Consider the following 22,143-nt stretch of genomic DNA (forward strand, 5'->3'; position numbering starts at 1 on the left):
TTAGTAGTAAATGAGAAAGTTTGTATTGGAAATTTGCTATAAACTGATGTATTTTTTTCTTGAATTGTGATATTTTTGATATGCAGTTTCAGAGTTACATTTTATTACATGCTTACTGCTTTTAAAAATATGAATGAGGTCAAGTGTTTTTTGTTGTTGTTGTTGTTGTTTTTGTTTTGTTTTGTTTTCAGTTAAGAGAAGAACACCAATATGTTACTAAGTGGCCACAGAGCATTTTCACTGATAGAGGAAGCACATTGCTTGAGATTTTTCTGTTTCTTCCTGTATGATGTTTGAGGTCCTTCAGCTTTTGCAGCCCAAGAGCTAAACCATGTTATACCAGGCCTTTCAGAATAGCCAAGCTTTGTGGTACATTTTTTTTCTGCCATGAGATGACCTCAGATTATTTGTGGGGACCCATGACTGTGGGAGACCTAACAGTTTCACCTGGTAGAGTGAACTCATTGGTGGTCTTACGAATTCGGGAAGCATATCTATCTGCAAGGCCTTTTTAATTGTTTTTTAAAATGTTTTACCTGCTAAGATCTGCCAAGATCATCTTCAAAGCTCTCATAAATATGTGTAGAATATGTCAAATTATGGAGTCATGAACTTTCCATGCAGGAATGCTTCATGTAATCACTATAGGAAAATAATAGCTTATGAAAGTTGTTAATAAATGTTAGTTTTCAGATTGATATTTGTAATGATTCCTCATAATAAATTTGTAAATAATTTAAAATTCTTAAACAGAGCATGCTTATGCTTAGAAATAAGAAAAATGCTTCCATTAAAATGTCTGCTATCTTTCTTTACCCAGTGTCTTGGGATAAGTTAATCATTCGGCCTCTCTCATTTGTAAAAAGTTACTTTAAAGATGAGACGTAATATATGAAAGACAGTTAAACATTGTCTGGTCCTTGGCTGTGTCCTAATGAGTAGTTGCTGCATCTGAGGAACTTTTGTCAAATTCTACTGTAAGTCATATGTAAAGAGTTTTCAGTCTGAAGAGTTCTTAAAATTGCGATTCATTTTATGTATAATGATTCAGAATGTATCAAAATTTAGAAGTTCAAATCTAGTATCTGTAGTTGACTTTTCAATAGACTTGACTTTCATACATTATACATTGATGTTTCTAAGCCTTCTTTTGTATGCAGAATGGAATCTTTTATAGTTAAAATTATCAGCAGGCTGCACGGCTTGCTGCCCCTGTGATAAAAGGCCAAAAGTCAGTAAGACCTTAAAGATCTTATCCTGTCTTTTCTATCTATTTCATAGCCATTTCTCCAAGCCAAGAGCTCCTGTCAGACATCAAAAGCCTGGAGCTTGCTTATTTACAAGGGACAGCGGTCTCAGATATGTCACCTCCCTCAGCCCAATCTCCCTTTGCAGCCCCACCTCGCCTACACTCAGCTCTCACGTGTTGACTGGTTGGGGAGTACTGGGCTGAAAGTAGACAGGTGCTTATCTCTATCATGCTGTCCCTCTTCCTCCCTGACCTTAACCAACTCTGTCCCCCCAGTCCCCATCCTGGAGCCAGGGTCTCACACTGTAGTCCAGGGCAGCTACAGTAAGCTATAAGAACTTACTATGTCGCCAAGAAAGAGAAATGTGTGGGTTAGGTTTTGTGATTTAACACAAAGAGTCATCTGTGAAGAGGGAACCTCAACTAGGAAGTTATTTTCTTGATTAATGATTGATCTGGGATGGCCAGCTGGGTAGTTCACCCCAGGCAGGTTCTCCTGGGTTGTATCAGAAAGCAGACTGAGCAAGCCAGGGAGCAGGCCAGTAAGCAGCATTCTGCCAAAGTCTCCGCTTCAGTTCATGCCTCGAGTTCCTGCCCTGACTTCCCTTCCTGTAAGCTGTAAGATGGAAAAAAAACCACTTCTCCAAATCACTTTTCTTCATGGTCTTCATCACAGAAATACCTCTGGCCTTCTGAAGCACTGAAATTTGAAGATTTAAGATGACTCCAGTGTCTGCCCTGGCCTGTGAGGGTGGATAAAGAAAGGAGTGGTGGTTCAGGGAAAGATGCCTGAGTCTGCCCTCGTTCTTCAGGGCCACTGTGCCTCTTGCCACAGGGATCTGTCAGTAGTCCTGTTCGCTTACAGGGTAACTAAGACCACATGAAGCAGGATGTGCTGTAATAAAGCTGGCCGTTCTTCACACAGAGTCATTGTAGAAAACGGTTTCATTGTGGCAGGCAGATACATATGTATGATACAGTTTACCTGCAGTCGTCCCTTGTGGGACTCTCTGCCCTCCCACAAGTCCCTTTCCTCTTTCCAGATGTTCATCTTTACTACTTTAAAATCTAGATTCTGCAGGTGAGTGAAAACATTGCGTGTGCGCTGAGCTGGCACATTTATGGACACGTCATGCATGTGTGCTGAGTAGGCACAAGTATGGGTGTCTCCCTTCTCATCCTGGCTCTTGGCCATTCAGTTCTCTCTGGTGCAAACCAGAGACTGTTTCTGAAGCAGTCCTCCAGGGTCACTTTTAGCTGCACAAGCAAAAGTGTAGGAAGATTTGGGGGACGGACAGATGACACGGATGGTAGCAGATGGCTCGACTGCTGTGCGTGTCGCTTTCTCTCCCTTCATAACCTGCCTCAGAGCTTCTGCAGACGGACACAAAAGACCCATCGCCATTCTCTTTTCCAATTTTGCACCTTTTGCTTTTCTTCTTTTACTTTAGTTTTATTATTTTTTAATAGCCCTGAAATAGTACAGAGAATGGGTACAGCCCAATCTTTCCTTACTTTGTATTGAGGAATGTGTAAGTAGTTCCTAGCCTTTTGCCATTATAAACAGTATTGTAGTGAGTAACGTTTTCATATATCTTTCCAAATAAATGAGAATATATAGATAAAATTTCCAGAATTGTACTTGCAATTTTGACAACTTTTTTTTAAACTGTTGCCTATAAAAGTTGCTGAGTTTAGCTTCTCCAGTAGGCACTAAATTGCCATTTTTGTGCAGGCACTTGGCATTTTATCCTGTATGCTTTTGTCCTTCTTTTCTCTGCATTATCTGTTCATGTCTTTGGAATATTTTTCTGTTTACTGTTGGTCTTTTCTTAATGGTTCATGGGAGCTCTTTTATATATTTAAGAATGACTGCATTAATAATACATATGCATACAAGTATTCATTACAGCATTAGCTGCAGTTGCAAAGTACTGAAAATGACTTAAATAGCCAAGCCTCATAACTCTCCTGAATGCACAGGGGAGTGTTCTGGAAGTTACATGTGTAATATACCACCATACTGAATTATAATGCTCATATGAAAACACAGCTTTTAAATTAAGCCATCTGTATCAAACATGTATACATTTCCCTTGTCATTATTCCCCAGACACAGCATAAATATATATATATATATATATATATATGTCTGAATGGATAGGAGTGGTATGAAACACTGGCTTCTGGATTTGAATGGCTATTGAATTCATGAACCCATAGCAGCTATAATTGCCTGCCTAAGACATGCACAAGATTAGGCTCTTCAACATTCCATCATGAATGGTGAGAGACACATGAGTCCCCACACCTAGCTGAAGAGCTACTGTCAATTAATAGTTGCTAGGAGAGGCCAAGTAATTTTTTTTTTTTTTTTTTTTTGTGGTGGAGTTACTAGTAAGCTGCCTATTATAGCATGAGTTCTTATAAAGGGAGGCTGCTTGTTCATTTTCCGGCCATCCAGACCTGAATAATAACACAGAAACTATATTAATTATAACACTGCTGGGCCATTAGCTTAGGCATATTCCTGGCTAGCTCTTACATCTTAAATTAGCCCATATCTATTAATCTGTGCATCACCACAAGGCTGTGACCTACCAGTAAGGTTCCAGTGTCTTTTTCCTTTGGCAACTATATGGCGACTCCTTGACCCTGCCTTCTTTCTTCCTGCATTCAGTTCAGTTTTCTCCACCTAGCTCTATTCTGCCCTGCCATAGACCAAAGCAGCTTCTTTACTAACCAATGCTAATATCGTACAGAGGGGAATCCCACATCAAGTTCTAATTGGTCTTAAAAATTAAATATTGGAGCCAAATATTGGGTAAATGTTGAAAGATAAGAGAGACAAAGGAACAAGATGGTCAACCCTTACCTTGCTAACTCCTCATCCAAAAAAAAAAAGGACCAGCCTCCTGTCTCCTCCCACCTTATTTTCCTCTCTCCGCCCAGCTATAATCACTTCCTGTCTGTACAGACATCCAGTCCTCTGTGGTTAACTTGTGGATAGCTCTGCCCTCTGATCTTCAGGCAAGCTATTATATTATGTTATGTTATAGCATAAACAAAATATCAACACAACCTGTGCTTCAGTAAAAAACCCCTAACCCATACTCATGCCAGAAACCTTAACTAGACTCTGGGTCACACATGCACCACACAAAGGACATGAGTGTAGGAGGGGATGAGTTGGGGAAAGGCGCTGAGCAGGAATAGGAGTGAGTAAGAGAGGGTGATGGGAAGTAAGTGTAATGAAAACACATTGTACACGTACACTGGGTTGTTAGAAAATCAGTTATAAATTTTCTTAAGGATCTTTTCTGATTAGAGTTAATGGCACTGGAACTGTAGCTCAATGGCAGAGCACTTTACCTAGCAAAACAAAACCATGAAATCCTTTGGGAAAATACCTTAAGACTAACAATAGCGTCTATGTTCTGAAAATGGTGCATAAAGCAATAAAACATCAGCTCTTTCCCAACAAAACATATTCTGATTATTGATTGTTTTGTAGAATTTTATTCAACATTAAAGGACTTAGTTGAATCTCTGTCAGTGGGGTGCGACTTGGTATCAGTTACACACACACATACCATGAAAGGGAAGGTGTATGCTTGATAATTTCATGAAATTTATGAAGACAGTTTACTATCTCTAGTATTCCTTCCTCTTTTGAGTCAGAATTTAAAAAGATGACAGGCAGGCTGCAGGACCAGGGACACAGAACATTGTTTGGCTGTAGTAGATTTTTGTCTCCCAAAGAGAGAACTTCTTTGGCGACCAATCTGCTAAATGTATTATTGCATTTTATCTCTTCCTCAGTTCTCAAAGTTATGCCTCAATTTGTAAAACTAAATTTTAATAGCATACCTGATACATGTTCTTTAATTGACTTAAATTTTCTTTTAGTATTATTTTAATTCAGTTTATTGGTGTTGTATGTTTTAAATGTGTTTTCAGTTGAAAGAAAATTTATCAGTTCTCACCTCCTTTTCCTTCTTTCCACGCTCCTACTACATTCCTGTTGTGGGAGTCCCCTCTGTGTGCTGTGAATATGTTTTATTACCATTGCTTAATAAAGAAGCTGCTTTGGCCTATGGCAGGGCAGAACATAGCAAAGCAGGAAATCCAAGTAGAGATAGAGGAAGAAAGAAGGGGAAGTCAGGCAGACACCATGTAGCTGCCTAAGAAGCAAGAGATAACAAACCATGAGTCTCATGGTAAAATATAAAATAATTGAAATGAGTTCATTTAAGATGTGAGAGTTAGTTAATTATAAGCCTGAACTAATAGGCCAAAGAGTATATAATATTAAGTCTCAGAGTAGTTATTTCATAAGTAACTTCAGGAACAGGCAGGTAGAGAAAACCCGGTCAAGGGAACCAGTGGGACAGAGAATATTTGTAGCTACACCTTCCCTTGAACCTGTCCCATGTTGCTCCACTCAAATTGATAGCCTTTTTGTCTTTTATTATTGATATATATATATATATACATACACACACATATATACACACTCATGTATGTGTGTCTGCATGTCTGTATGTACTTATGTATATACATATGTACTCATGCATGTATATACATATATACATACATGTACATACATACAGGTGTGCACACGCATGTGTGTATGTGTCTGCACAAGTATATATAAATACAACCTGCTAAGTCTATTTTGTTGTTTGTGTGCATTCAGTTTCAAGACTGACCACTCTGCATTGAACATCCAATAAGGGGCTCCTCCCTGGGAGAAGTTAATTCTCCTCCCCATAGTTATTGGTTAATTCGTTTTTTGTCTATAGGTTGAACCCTGTGAAATTTCTCATACACATGTCCACTGATATTGCCATTGTTCCAATCTTGTTAATGCAGCCATTTCTAGAAGAAACCATTTCACAGGGGACTTTCAGGTTGTGGTGGTTTGAATAAGAATGGCTCCCAGGCTCACATGTTTGAACACTTGGTCCCCAGTAGGTTCACCTGTTTGGAAAGAGTTAGGAGATGCAGCCTTGTTGGAAAAGATGTTTGCCTTGGTCCTGGTGTTTTGTCACAGCAGTTGAGAAATAACTAAGCCACTAGTGTTAAGGCTTTCACAACCTTTCACCCCCTCTTTCACCGGGTTCCTGAGACATAGACGCAGCAGCTGTGATGTTGATGTCACTGTTAGAGCTGTGCGCACCATGAAATGCTACTCTCTGCACTGTGTCCAGCCGTGGTTTGCATTTGCAGTGAAGAGAGGCTTATTTGATGAGGGATGGTAGCAACATGTATCCAGGAAAGGTGGCTTGTGCACAAAAGGCATTCACAAGTCAGGGGTCTGGAACTACACTTGTGGGTTTGACTGCTAACTCTTAAAGCGGCAAGTTTTATTTTTATCTTCACGTTAAAGCACAACAGAGGGGAGGAAAATGTTAGCATGCTTACACAGGAGCTTTCTTTTCATCAAAATGTCAAAACATACTCAAACTGAATATTGAAATTTTTTTACAGTAGGGAGAATGACATGCGAAATTTCATATTTTCTGCATCAGAAACTTCTGCATGAATGTACACTTATCAGTGTGTGTGTGTGTGTGTGTGTGTGTATCTGTCTGGTATATGTGTCTATATATAGTCGATTAAGTGTTAGTAATAAGCTATTTTATTACTTGGGATTTTATTTGGTTTGTATTTTCTGACAGTTGCCTGTATTCTGCAGTTAGTGTTTGGTGATTACTATCTTAACTGATGTAAGGGATGTTTTCTACATCCTTAAAATCTGGTAAAGGGTAGCAGGTTTTCATTTTAAATTGTTTTATAGATAGCAGTTACTTTTGCTTTTAGCATTTACTAGCTGAGATGTGCAGGTCTACAAATGAACAGTTATAGATACATAAAAGTTCAGGGACAGGGACCAGAAGGTCTGCATTTCCTCCTGGAGCTTGTTTGCTGATGGTTTTACCTCAAGTTAATGAATTAAGTTCTTGTAGGCCGCCGTGCCTTTATTTATAAACTAAGGTAATGGTGCCTCGCAAAGCTAACGGTGCTCCATAGAGCTGAGGCATTTGAGGGGGTGGGAAAGGCCTGAGTGTAAGAGCTGAAGCTTTGCACCATGCCAGGGTGTAGGAATAGCAAGGACTTTCTGAAAAGACACAGTGACGATCCCAAGAATTGGCAAATGGGATTAAATGAAATTAAACACTTTATTATAGCAAAGAAGACAACCACCAGAGTGAGAGGACAGCTTGCAGATGGGAAAATGAATAAATGCCAACTAGGTCTAAATAGGGGACTAATTTCTAGACTATATAAAGAGCTGAAAAGATTAATTCCCCAAATACGTCCAATCAATAAGTAGGTTAATGAACTTAACAGTTCTCCAAAGAAGAACTACAAGAACCACTAAATATTTGAAAAGTGTTTAATATCTTTAACTGACAGAGAAATGAAATTCAGACTCTTTTTATCTTCCATCTCACCCAAGTCAGAATAGCTGTTGTCAAGAAAACACACGACAGAAATGCTGGCTGGATGTGGCGAAAGAGGAACCTTGTGTGCTACTAATGAGAGAGAGAGTAAAGTGGTGTGGCCAGGCGGATTTGGTCAGAGAACTTAAAACGAGTACTGCTGCGTGAGGGCCCGGCACTCCTGGGGTGCCTCAAGTCAGCACACCACAGACTCGCACGTTTGTGTGTGCTGCCTCACTATTAACAACAGCAAATAAGTGGAACCCGCCTAGTTATCAATCCCTAAATGAACGGACAGAGGAAATGTCCCATAAACAAAGGGAGCTTGTTCAGCTATAAAGGCAGATAAAACAGTATTTACAGGAAAAAGAACACAACTAGAGATTGTATTAAGCAAAATAAGACAAAATAAGATACTCAGACAGATACCATATTTTCTCTGTCTCTCGTGTGTGTGTGTGTGTGTGTGTGTGTGTGTGTGTGTGTGTGTGTGTAAAATAGAAAAGGAGCCCTGAGTGTGAAGGAAGATACCTTAAGGAAGGGGAATTGGGTGGGGCTGGAGGGAGGTAGACTGTGTAAGAAGAAAGCTGAAGTGGAGACCTATTTGGGGGAGATAGGGGACCAGCCAGGGGAGGCAGGAAGAAAGGGAGAATTGTGAGTGAGGTGAATAAGAACAAAGGGCTGGGTGTGGCCCAGTTGGTAGTGAGGAGGTAGAAGCCAGAGGAACTCAAGTTCAAAGTTATTCTTGGCTGCACAGTGACTTCGAGGCCAGCTTGGGATACATGAGATACCGCCTCAAAAACAAGGCCAGTGTGATAGGTCAGCTGGGAAAAGCACTTGCCTGATACCTAGGATCCACATGGTGAAAAAGCATGACGGCGTATGCATGTATCTGTATGTATATGAAAATGCTGTAATGCGATCCAATACTTCGTGTGCTAACTTTACAGAGGTAAAACTTACCTCAGTGCCTGGCATGTAGTAGACATATAAATATTAGTTTTGTATTCTCTTTTAAAATCTAGTCATATTGGGATTCTGCCTTTTTTAGACTTATCATAAGATAATTGTTTGTAACACAATGTTATGAAATGAAGAGTAAATATATTATAAACAAAATGTTGATGTTAAATCAGACATTGCCTGTCCACAAACTCTCCATCCTGGTTATACTGGCTTCTTTGCCCTTCATATGTTACTGACGTGTCTAGACAGACTAGTGAGTTCTGTAGAATGGTTACCTAAGGAGTTTCTAGATGACTCTTTGTTTTTTTTTTTTTTTTTTTTTTTTTTTTTTTTTTTTTTTGGTTTTTTGAGACAGGGTTTCTCTGTGGTTTTGGAGCCTGTCCTGGAACTAGCTCTTGTAGACCAGGCTGGTCTCGAACTCACAGAGATCCGCCTGCCTCTGCCTCCCAAGTGCTGGGATTAAAGGCGTGCGCCACCACCGCCCGGCCTAGATGACTCTTTGGATTTATTTCTTCTGTATCTAGTTTAGTGTATTTATGAACTAAAAACACAGCAAGCATATGGATGGAATCTTTTAGGACTAGGTAAAAGTGACTCCTAAAGAAAGGTCAACTTGGGGCTGGAGAGATGGCTCAGAGTTAAGAGCACTGGCTGCTCTTCCAGAGGTCCCAAGTTCAATTCCCAGCAACCACATGGTGGCTCACAACCATCTGTAATGTAATGAGACCTGGTGCCTTCTTTGCCAGCAGTACATTGTATGCTTAATAAATAAATAAATCTTTTAAAAAAGAAAAGAAAAAGAAGGTCAACTTAATCAAGAATGTCAATTCGAATATTATAAAGTATGGCAAAATTGATATTGAATGGTAGGGTTGGGACTTTAAAAAATAAAAGAGAAAAGAACAAGCAAATTGACTGTAGGTTTTGGACTTTGTGCTCTGAAGTCTCATTCTCATCTCTGTGCCCTGGGTCCCCATAACCTTTCTGGCTTCCAGCCTAACCTGACAAGCTCCAGGTTCAGGGAGAGACTTTGCCTTCAAGGAATAAGGTACCCAATACCCTCCTCTGGCCTCTACTGTCACATGCAAACACACACACACACACACTGCATTTACATACAGACAGATAAAAAGTAAAAAAAAAAAAAAATGTTCATTAATTACTCTGCCTGACTTTCCATCCATACATATGCAAGTAGCTGTGACTTGTATTTTCAAATTATTTGAAGACCTTACATGAAATTTATAGACAAAAATAGGAACAAAAAGCTAGTTTTTGTGTCATAGATATACCTATAGCAAATATGCTTTAGTGGTGTTCCTGGGAACTGCAGACCTTCCTCTCTTCCTCCTGTGCCAAACATATTGACATACACTTTAAAGCTTATAAGCCACACGTGTTCTGTTTTGTATTTTAGATGATTTTCCCCTTTATTTAGCTGTTGTTATTAAAAGAACATGCTTGTATCTTAGTATTAAATAATGGCTATATGAAGACGTAAGTATTCTGATTCTCAGACATTTTAGTAAGTAATGTACAGACATAGTTTTTAGTAACCCACTGTATTTGTATGCATTTTGGGTCTTTGGAAGTGGCTTAGTAGGTAAAATGCCTGCGACATAAGCATGAGGACCTGAGCTCGGATCCCCAGTACTCAAGTAAGAAGCCAATTGTGGTAGCATACACCTGCAAACCCAGTTCTGAGAAGACAGATCCATGGAGTCCTTTGGTCAGTTAGCCTTGCCAAATAAAGGAGCTCCAGATGAAATGAGAGACAAAATAAAGAGACGGACAAAAGGTGGTGTGTAATGGTGGAGAAAGACAATTGATGACGAATTATGACATCCACAAGCATCGTGGTTCATGATTTTTTTGGTTCTGTGCATTTACTCAGGAACTCCCTGGTTCATCAAGGAGGATTTGCCTGTAGCTTTTCTCCATATTTCTCTTTCCTTACATTCCCTGAGGTAGTGAACCAGCTGGGTCACAGAATCCAACCTAGTTTGCTATGGGAACAGAGTGCAGCCCTGCACACAATGGGAGGAGAGAGGCAGCAAGGTCTTGGGTCTCTTACATACTTAATAAGGGCTGTGAATTAACTCCTTAGGGCAGTCACAACAGCTGTTGACTCCTGTAATACATACACTGTGAGTTTGGGAACACAGACGCTTCATTAGTATCTTTATTATTAGTGTCCTGGAGGACTAATTGCTTGCTCTCCTTAAATAGAATCTAGATTTGTTCTATAAAAATTAATTTTGCATACAGTGCTAGAAAGTATTTAAAATTTGCAGCAGTTTCGGAACTGCCTTCTTCACCATATAACTCTAAGTAAAATTTATTCTTCTTGCTGATAATTTAATAATTTTACATATAAAGTGGTGTACAATAATCAAAAGAGAAGATAGAACGTGTCATGGTGTAGTGTAGGCTCATGTCAAATGTTCGTTTGATCTTACAGGACAGACTATTCGAGAGAAAAGAATTGTAGAAGCAGCAAACAGAAAGGAGCTAGACTATGAAGCAGGAGACATCCCAACAGAATGGGAAGGTAAGTGTTCACTTCTAATGGTGTTCTGAAAGGCAAAACATTTAATGATCTATAAAATTAGAGTACATAGAATTACTTCTCCATGGAAACACTTTACAACTTTGTTTCTGGACCATTGCATTTATTTGAAATTTGTAAAGGTAACAATTTTAATAAAGGAATGCATGTCCAGCACCAAGAGTTGTAGGGCTCCATTGGGACTTGGCGGTGAGGCAGGCATACCAAGCTTCTACCATGTAAGACACAGGAGTGTGCTCATGCCTGGCCCTTGCACCTCCACAGCCCCCAACTAGAGTTCTTTTTCCGGCATTCATAACTTCCAAACTTGGGAAAGTAGCATATTTTAGGTCTTCATTTTCTCCTATATAATTTGTGGAGAACACTTATATTAGATGCTGTTTGGAAGTATTTATATAACTCACAAAGAACCTGTGAAGTGACTTCCTCTTAAATTAAGGATAGATGTTTGACCCCTATCTGAAGACAGAAGTTGATGTGGAGAGCTACATAAAACAGCTCTTGCCTGTTATCTTATCACTTAGGAGCTGAAACGCGAGAATTGCTTCAACCTCAAGGTCAGCCTGGGTGACATAGTAAATTTCAGGCCAGTCTGGGTTATAGTATGAGACCTTGCCTCAAAACCAACATTTATATATATAAAAGATCAGGAGGACCTTAGTTGCCACAGAAAAAGCTGTGTGCAGCTGCCAGTGCGCCTGTGACTCCAGTGCTGTCTGGAGTGGAGACGAGAGGATCCCTGGCCTGTGCTGCCTCGTGCGTGGCTCCAGATTCAGTGCGAAGCTCTTTCTCAAGAGATTAAAGCAGAGAGTAATAGAATACTCAGTGTCCTCCCCAGGCCTGTATGAGTAACTGCACACATGTTGGCGCATGTGCATACATATGCACAAACACTACAAGTAGAATACTGAATTGAAATACCAATATCTGTCTTCTGCTTTGCTTTACACTTGCCAAGTGTTACCTGTGGTTGTTTGCTATAGTCATTATCATGTTTGATCATAACAGCAATCGTCTAATTCAGACACTGTTTATTCATGGTTAACCTAGAGCATCTAAGATCCAGTAAGTTTAGTTCAATTGCAGCTTCATACATTTAGAGCCCTCACTTCCTGGTGGTCACGGCATGATAGCCATGATAGCTTCCATGTGGCAACCATGAGCAGTATGTTCCTCTTATGGCAGCATGTGCCTGTAAATACCATTTCAGAGACGACCATTTCTGCTCCCTGACTATGAGAGGACAGCTCCATGTGGGTAGAAAACAGAGCTTGTTTTCTTCTGCAGTGAAGTCTCTAAGTTGGCAGCTTGTAAAAGGAGCAGTTGAGCTTTATTTTCCCAGATTGTCAACATTTGCAAATCTCGAGTAGTAATGCTTGTGCCTTCTTATGAGCCTAGTTTGTCATTTCCCAATAATAGTATAGAATTAAAGTGTTTATACAAATAAATTAGGTTATAAATAAACAAATAGGTAATGGCTAATTTTTCAGCCTTTGAGACTTTCAGAGAATTGGAATGAAGTTTTAATTCTTTTTACGACTCTGTCCTGATCTAGTAATTCAGCATACGATCCCCACGGGGCATATTCTTAAAAATTATGAATCAGCCAAATACTGAAACACAAACACTTTTACAGTGGCACACATCAATTAAGTAAAAAAAAAAAATAAGTACTTTGTACCATGCAAATATATACAGCACAATGTACAGGGAAGTGAGGGAGCTGTACATTGAAGTCATTGATACCAGCACCAAAGGAACCTGCTTTCAATTCAGGTGAATAAAAGTTGACATTTTTAATTGTTAACATTAAAGTACCGGTACCTACCAGTTGCCTGCTGTCATACAATAAGGATTAAATAGTGTGGCTTTCATTCGTTTATCTAGGAAGCTATTGACTTCCCAGAGCAGACATTCGGGAGTGGGAGCAAGACACTGGATTAAGCACTAAACTACATATATGCTAATGACCATAAAAATGAAACAGGCAAGGGACAAATAGAGTACTCTGAAAGCTTTTACAATTTTAATTAGTATTCAGAGGGACCTTTCTGAGAAGGTACCTTTTTTTTTTCTCTTTGCATAAAGACTGAAGAAAGATCTGTCCCTGCTCTAACCAGAGAGGGGTGTTACTAAAGCAAGTACAGTGGCCCTGAGGCAAAGGCCTTCCCTGGTGATTAAGGAATATCAAGGAAGCTAATTTGACTGGCATAAAAGTGAGAGAAAGCTATGGGAGATAAGTTTAGAGTGTTAAGAGAATGCCTGATCTGGTGGGCAGCATTGTGGGCTATCATAAGGACCCAAGCCTTTTCTTCCAGGGAAACTGGACGCCTCTGAGAAGTTGGAGGAGCAGCCATGTGCTGAGTGATAGTTAAAAGGATCTATCTGGATACTGAGTTATAAGAACTGAGGGCGATGACATCAGAACATGGAGACAGAATGTTTTCTAATACTAAGGCAAAGAATAATAATTGTGACTTGGAGCAGGTTAGCGTCAGGAATAGAAGGAAGTAGATGCATTCTGGAACAACACAAAAGTAGAGCTAATGGGATTGTTGACACACCGGACACAGCGACTGTTAGTAAGCATGCTGAGCCTTCTAGTCTCAGCTGGAGAAAATGCAGTGCTGTTAACTGTAACAGGAACAGACTAGGAGGGAGGTAAAACCAGTGTTGGAAATGGTAAGCTTGAGGGGCCCATTTAACATCCAATTAGAATTGGTGAATTGTGAGTCAAGAATTCAGTGGAGCCTGGCTGTGTGGCTTACTTCTTTAGTCCCAGCACTCGGGAGGAGAGACAGGCAGGCAGATCTCTGAGATCCAGAACAGCCAAGAAGACACAGAGAAACCCTGTGTCCAAGAAGAAAAAAAGAATTCAGTGGAAATATCTGGGTTGGAAGTAAAAATGTGGAGTTTCCAGCAAACAAATGCCACCTGAAAGGCTGGATGAGGTCACAGAGATAGGGAGTGCAAACAGGAAGTGTGGGACAGGCTGGAGCCTGTGCTCCTCGGGTTTAGAACAGGGAGACAAGAGGAGTGACAAGAAAATCAGGAGAAAAAGGAAAAACTTCCCATTCTGGAAGCCAGTCATTAGGGAGGAAACTGAAGAACATGTCACCCATTAACCATTTACTTTAAGATCAGACAGACCAGCACTGATCTCGACAAAACAGTTCAGTAGACTAGCGGAGCCTGAGAGAAAAGAGAGACTTTGGGGAAGGAAGCAGAGATGGTGCTTTGAGGAGGTTATCTGTAAAGAAAGTTACGTAATGAGACCCACCTAGACAGGAAGGCGGGGTGACAAGAGGCCCCACCTAGAGAGGAAAGCGGGGTGACATGAGACCCACCTAGAGAGGAAGGCGGGTGACGTGAGACCCTACCTAGAGAGGAAGATGGGGTGACATGAGACCCCATCTAGAGAGGAAAGCGGGTGACGTGAGACCCTACCTAGAGAGGAAGGCGGGGTGACAACAGGGTTTATGCTGGCTGTCTTGGAGGCAGGAAATGAGAGGATTTTCAGTAGTGATGGTGAGGATCCAATCCCAAAGACAGCATGTATCAGTTGAAAGCCCTTGAGAAGGGAAGCTGTGCAAGCCCTGGTCCATAGCTGGAAGAACACAGAAGTTCCATCAGTAGGAATTGTGGGTAGATGAGACAGTGAGAACATCTGTAAACTCCTGGTTTCTCCTGCTGAGTTGAGAGTGCTTACAACCTTCCCCAAGCTAACAGCCGCTATAAGATTTGAAATCAAATCATGTCTTTTTTTCCGCTTCCTCCCCGCCTCCCATTTCCCTCCCCCTCCTCCCGCCCCTCTCCCCCTCCCCCACTCCTCTTCTCCTCCCTCTCCAGTCCCAAGAGCAGTCAGGGTTCCCTGCCCTGTGGAAAGTCCAAGGTCCTCCCCGCTCCATCCAGGTCTAGGAAGGTGAACATCCAAACTGTCTAGGCTCCCACAAAGCCAGAACATGAAAAACCCCGTGCCATTGTCCTTGGCCTCTCGTCAGCTCTCATTGTCCGCCATGTTCAGAGAGTCCGGTTTTATCCCATGCTTTTTCAGTCACAGTCCAGCTGGCCTTGGTGAGCTCCCAATAGATCGGCCCCACTGTCTCAGTGGGTGGGTGCACCCCTCGTGGTCCTGACTTCCTTGTTCATGTTCTCCCTCCTTCTGCTCCTCATTAGGACCTTGGGAGCTCAGTCCGGTGCTCCAGTATGGGTCTCTGTCTCTATCTCCATCCATCGCTAGATGAAGGTTCTATGGTGATATGTGAGATATTCATCAGTATGGCTATAGGATAGGTTCATTTCAGGTTTCCTATCCTCAAGTGCCCAAGGATAGCCTTTGCTGGAGAGGTTGTGGAGAAAGGGGTACCCTCATCCATTGCTGGTGGGACTGCAAACTTGTGCAACCACTTTGGAAATCAGTGTGGCGGTTTCTCAGAAAAATTGGGATCAACCTACCCCTGGACCCAGCAATACCACTCTTGGGAATATACCCAAGAGATGCCCTATCATATGACAAAAGCATTTGTTCAACTATGTCCATAGCAGCATTATTTGTAATAGCCAGAACCTGGAAGCAACCTAGATGTCCTTCAATGGAAGAATGGATGAAGAAAGTGTGGAATATATACACATTAGAGTACTACTCTGCGGTAAAAAACAATGACTTCTCGAATTTTGCATGCAAATGGATGGAAATAAAAAATACTATCCTGAGTGAGGTAACCCAGACCCAAAAAGAAGATCATGGGATGTACTCACTCATAGTTGGTTTCTAGCCATGGATAGGGGCCACTGAGTCTATCATTTGTGATCCTAAAGAAGCTAAACAAGGGGGTAAACCCAAGGAAAAACATATAGTTATCCTCCTAGCTATGGGAAATAGACAAGATTGCCAGGCAAAAAATTGGAATCTTGGTGGTGGGGTGGGATGGGGGTGAGGGGAGATGGGGAGAGAAAAGTGTGAAGGAGAGAATGAGGGGAACTTGGGGAAACGGGATGATTGGGGATAAAGGAGGGCTGGATAGGGGAGCAGGGAAACTCATATCTTAGTTAAGGAAGCCACCTAAGGGTTGGCAAGAGACTTGAACCTAGAGGGGCTACCAGGTGCCCAGGGCAATGTCCTCAAATCACGTCTTCTAAGTCTGTGACGTTTTGTTCTCCTGTTGTTGATTTGGGGACAGAATTAGGGCCTTGGACATGCAAGGCACAGATGCACTGCTAAGTCCCAGCCCCAGCTCCTCCACTCATTGCCTTGTATGAAATTCCCTTTTATTAACTGTATGATGTTACATTTAACCCACCTCTTTAGTAACTTGGCTAACACCTCCTTTCCTTCAGTGGGGTAGATGTTGATTCCCACTCTCAGCCAATGCTAGCCCCAGATGAGATGTTTCTTGTGTTGCTGCTCATTTTCTGACCTCCTCATAGCACTTAACACACTAACAAGTTCCCTGCTTGCTTTGCTGCCTACGTCTCCTGGACTTGACAGTTTTTTACAGTGGAGTCCCGACTTCCCACCACTGCGCTTCAGGGCCTCCCTCAACACTTGACATACAGTAAGGTGGTTTTTAGGGTAGTCTCTGTGTGGTATTTCAAGTGGTGCATCTCAGACCTTATGCACATTCAGACTGTTGTTCAGGCTTCAGCGCTGTTCCATATCTCCAGAATGTTTTCATCATTTCAAACTGAACCCCTCCCTTAACAATGAACCACTACTCTACCCTCTGTCATTGTGCATTTGACCGTTCTAGACTTGTCATCCAGGTAGAAGCAGATGTGGTCGACCTTCTGTATTTGGTGTATTTCTTTCTCTCAGCCCAGCGTGCTTATGCTCCCAGGTGAACAACTGTGGTTGTACGTTGTCACAGTTTCTGCACTCCTCAAAAAGTGCACGCTTGGCTTAGCTCGCATCCATCTTTTGGTTATTGTGCAAGATGGAGCTATCAATAGACAGTCACAAACAACTTTACTTTTAAATATAACAGTAAATAGTTAAAATAAATTTAAGTATAAAAAGACCGCGTGAAAGGCAGAGCTTGTCAGAATGATATTAAAAACAGCTATAATGAATAGTTTTACCTAGTGAGAACTGTACTGGGAAATTATTTTTTTTATTTATTTATTTTTTTGGTTTTTCGAGACAGGGTTTCTCTGTGGTTTTGGAGCCTGTCCTGGAACTAGCTCTTGTAGACCAGGCTGGTCTCGAACTCACAGAGATCCGCCTGCCTCTGCCTCCCGAGTGCTGGGATTAAAGGCGTGCGCCACCACCGCCCGGCTTGTACTGGGAAATTAAAGAATGGACATTTTTCTCCTCACTTTGGATCACAGTGTAGTCAGTACTAGTTTTATGAAACCCAGGCTATCTTGTTTGTCAATCCTGACAGAAACAATGAAGAGATAACACTACAGGCCAGAATCCCACATCAACACAGACATAGAAACCACTGACACAATGTCAGCAACCTACACCTGCAACCTATCAAAAGTGAGCCGGATGTGATAGTGTATAGCTGTAATCCCAGCCACTCGGTGGCTTTATAGTTAGTCAGTCAGGAAGATTGTGAGTCTTGCCAGGCTGGACCACTTAATAAGACCTGTTCCAAACAGAAGTAAGAAGGGGGCTGGGGAATAGCTCAGTGGTAGGTCACTTGGTGGCATGTGCAAGTATTTTAATCCCCAAAATACTTCCCATCCCCAAATGTTAGGTTATGCTAACTGGCTAGGTTATTCCAGTGTATTGGGTTGTCTTCACATTGGAAAGTCAAAGGCTGGGAAGATGCTCAGCAGGTGCTGCTGTGCAAGCATGAAGACCTGAGTTTCATGCACCCAGCACCCAGGTGAAAAGCCAGATGTGGTGTTGCATGCCAATAACCCAGTGCTAGAAAGCAGAGAAGGGAGAATTATAGGGCTTGCTGGCCAGCCAGCCTGACCAATCAGTGAGTTCCAAGTTCAGTGAGATGACTCATCTTAAGAAATGAGGGAGAGGCCGGCGGTGGTGGCGCACGCCTTTAATCCCAGCACTCGGGAGGCAGAGGCAGGCGGATCTCTGTGAGTTTGAGGCCAGCTTGGTCTACAAGAGCTAGTTCCAGGACAGGAACCAAAAAAGCTACGGAGAAACCCTGTCTTGAAAAATCAAAAAAAAAGAAAGAAAGAAAGAAAGAAAGAAAGAAAGAAAGAAAGAAAGAAAGAAAGAAAGAAAGAAAGAAAGAAAGAAAGAAAAGAAAGAAAGAAATGAGGGAGAGAAGGGCCAATGAGTTGATTCCGTGGATAGTGGGCACTTGCACTTGCCACCAAGTCCGGCAACTTGAGTTCAATCCCCTGAACCCACATGGCAGAAAGAGACAAGCAATTCAGGCGAGTTGTTTTCTGACTGCCACATATACATGCACCTCCTGAGGTGCACACACTCACGTCTTCTAAATGGAAGGTCATAGAGGATGGTGTCTGATGTCAGTATCATGTGCAGAGGTGTGTAAACACCTCCTCCAACACTAGTTTTTAAAAACTTGATATGCTGATTCTGACTCGATTTATATCAACATAGTAAACTAGGATTCCTAAAACATTTTTTTTTTAACAAGAATAAGACTGGGAGATAGAGAATGTAAATGTTTTATCAAGACAGCTTACTTCTGAGAACATTAGAATTTAAGAATGGGCAAAAAGTGGAGCTGATATTTCACCATTGTAAATTCTCTCAACCTTTTATGAACTGCCTCCTGAAATATAAAATAATAGGACGACAGCTACGAAAAATAGTTCATCAGTTCTTTATAAATGTGAGCATATACCTGCCCCACAGCTTAGAATTCTGCTAGGTATTTACCCAGAGACATAAAGATATATGTCTGTCTACCTCAGTAATTGTCCTGCTTCTGTGCAATGGAGTATAAGGCGCAGCAGTGCAAGAATGAGCTGATGAGCTTGCTCTGCTTCCTCTTGCCGTATATAAGTATAGCAAACTTTCACTACTCCAAACAGCATATGCTTATTACCCCAGAATTTCTGTGAGTCAGGAGCCCAGACATAGCTTAGCTGGGTGCTCTAGCAAGGATCCTGTGAGACTGTGATGAAGGTGCCAGCCAGGCAACGATCTGCCTTCTTCCCACCTGGATGTCTATTGGCAGCATCAGTTCCTTGCACTTTTAAGATGAAGCTTCAAGTTTTTGCTTCATATTTAAGAAGCCACCCTGAATCCTAAAGGTCACCAGATAATTCTTATATCTATCAGATATGCTTAAAGTTCATTTACCAAAAAACAACTCATTTCACAATATGTCTTTTGAAGAATTTCTCAAACTTGAAGAAAGTGTACCTTTATTTATTTATCTATTTATTTGTATGAGGTGTCAACACTCAGAACAGGTGAAGATCACTTTTTTCTTTCTTTTCTAATTATTAGACTTTATGAGTCTCTTCCTTGAGTAAAATAAACATCTCTTCCAAATTTACAGATTTTGAGTGCAAATCTTTATATTCTTTATACTTTTGATTTTATTCACCTAGTAACCTGGTGGTAGGATATCTAATTTACCATACATGATTAGCAGTGTTTCTAGAAGGATCCTAATGCCTGTAGAGATTTGGAGAAAGTATGTCTCATGGAGCATTCTTCTCCCTGCTTCTTTTTGTCTCTCTACATGATTAATGGGAGCCTTAATTGCATGCTCACCTTTATACTCAATGTAGTTTGTATGTGCCAATGGGAATATTAAAGTTCATGCATAGTGATGAGAATGCAGATGAGCAGATGAAAGACCACTAGGATCTTAGGGCCTTAACTGTCCAGTCCTTTTGCTGAATTCTCTTTCAACAATGGTAGCATAAAGACGACTGGTACAGAAATCACCTTACAGATATTTTACTAATAGTAAGAACGTTTTATGATTCATAATTGGATCGAGGTATTGTTTATATTGTTTTGAGATTTAAAAATCATGCTTCAGTAGTACTGCTTTTTTCCATCCCCTCCTCTTCTGCCTTTGGCCGGCTCTCACCAGGATATGTCTGTGTGACCTGTGGTAGCTGAGAAAGTGGGTCTGATTGTCAAAGTGAGTGATCACATGGGACGTGTTCAGCTGTGGTCTTTACTTGTTATGGATTCATAACAAACAGTAGTGAAACTGGCCATCATCTAAAGATGTTTCAGGTATCTGGTTTGTGAAGAATCATAAATGTACAAACTTATTGCAGCAGTTAATGTTTATGTATCCATTTAAAGCAAAGATCATGAAATGATCATTTAAAATGAAGCCTAGGGAAGCCCGTGGTCCTTTTTCAGAGAATGATGTGCTGTGACAGTGACTGGCTGGCACCCAACACTCGACATCTGGGCTCTGTTACATTCTCAAACTTATAAATGGATATTTTAAACTTAAAACCAATAAACATCAGAAAACACATGTTTCAACACAATATGATATATAGATACTGAAAATTTTAATTCTATATAATTTTTATGTCATAAAACATTCCTTCAATTTTTATAAACTAATATTTAAAGATGTATAACAAGAGATAGTACCCCCAATGTCTTCACCTTTATTAAAACCTTCTAAAATAAGTAGGGGTGCAGCTTGGTGGTGCAGAGTGCTCACCTGCCATGCACAAGGCCCTTGGGTTCAATCCTCAAGTCCTGAAAAAGACAGGAGAGTCTTTTGTAATGCTCTGTGTTCATTAAAACATCTTTCTCCAATCTTGGAAGAAATCTGAAAATGCTGCTCTGTGGACTTCCCAGTAACACAGTTATTTTGCGGTGATTTCTTTTGATCATAGTGTGCATTATGCCATTATACTTCATCACAGTCTTATGCCACTGGTATGTGTTTATAGACTCTAGAATATACAGTAATCATTAGTAGATATAGAATAGCTGATCATGAAGTTTGTTTTAGGTATTAGAGTAGTGGTTTGCATTAGATGTATACTTGTTACTGAACGGATTGTACTGAATGACAGCCCTGCGGGTTGGCACACATTTTCTTTAAAGGACCAGATGGTATTTTGGACTTTGTGGGTCATTTGGGCTATTGCAGTTGCTCAATTCTGCTGCTGTAGCCATAGATATAAATCAGCATGGATGTGTTTTGATAAAATTGTATTTATAGACCCCGAAAATTTAAGTTACTTATAATTTTCATGTCATGAAATATGCATCTTTTGACATTTAAAAACGCCACATAAAGATGTAAAAACAAGCAGCAGACTGAATTTAGCTTGAGTCTCAAATTTGCTGAATACTGTCTTGGTGGTTGACTGTTCTGAACTAAGTTCTAATGTGAATTAAAGCTGAAGAATTATCTGAAACTTTTAAGAGGTGTAGGCCTTACACTGAATGATTTAATATCCAACCTCTTTCCTGGGGGAAAAATCGACAAATATAAATAGCATTTTGACAATAAAGAAGTAGCTGAAAATATTGTAAATCACTTCTTTTCCTTGATGACGTAGAGGAGTTCTGATCTTACAAAGCCTTTTTTTTTTCTAATGGGCAAGAACTATTACAATTCATTGTAAAATATATTGGAATATGCATTGGACATGTATATGCATGTAAGATTTACTTTCTCAAGGCATTTGCATGATAGATAAATTTCCCATTGGTGTGCCCTGATGTTGACAGCCCACAGTCATATAAAATCTTTGCAAGTTTTAGTTCAGATAGATCATATAGAAGCTAAGGATAGTAAAAAGAGAATGCAGAAAAGAATCAGATGTAGAGTAGTTCAGAAATGGAATAGAGGGTGCTGAGCCCGTGGGTCAGTGCAGGAGAGCACAGCAAAGGGGCAGTAATCCCAGCCCACAGTACAGTGTCTGTTTGCACACCCATGACTACTCTGCAGAAAGGTAGGTCCTGGTGTTATTGTGTGATAAAGCATTCGGCAAAGCTGACTTGAAGAGTGGTGTCTGGT

The 22,143-nt window shown here is 40.8% G+C and overlaps 1 protein-coding gene across 1 annotated transcript in view; it reads left to right on the forward strand.

Annotated features, from left to right (window-relative positions):
- The window catches only part of Ndufaf2 (NADH:ubiquinone oxidoreductase complex assembly factor 2), a 114,848-nt gene that overhangs the window by 55,520 nt on the left and 37,185 nt on the right, over positions 1-22,143 (forward strand). The window contains exon 2 of the mRNA XM_057789825.1: positions 11,126-11,215. Within this exon, the coding sequence (XP_057645808.1) occupies positions 11,126-11,215 (90 nt within the window). The remainder of the gene's footprint in view (positions 1-11,125; positions 11,216-22,143) is intronic.

This window comes from Chionomys nivalis, chromosome 15 (genome assembly GCF_950005125.1).
Source record: "Chionomys nivalis chromosome 15, mChiNiv1.1, whole genome shotgun sequence".
NCBI classification, from domain to species: Eukaryota; Metazoa; Chordata; class Mammalia; order Rodentia; family Cricetidae; genus Chionomys; species Chionomys nivalis.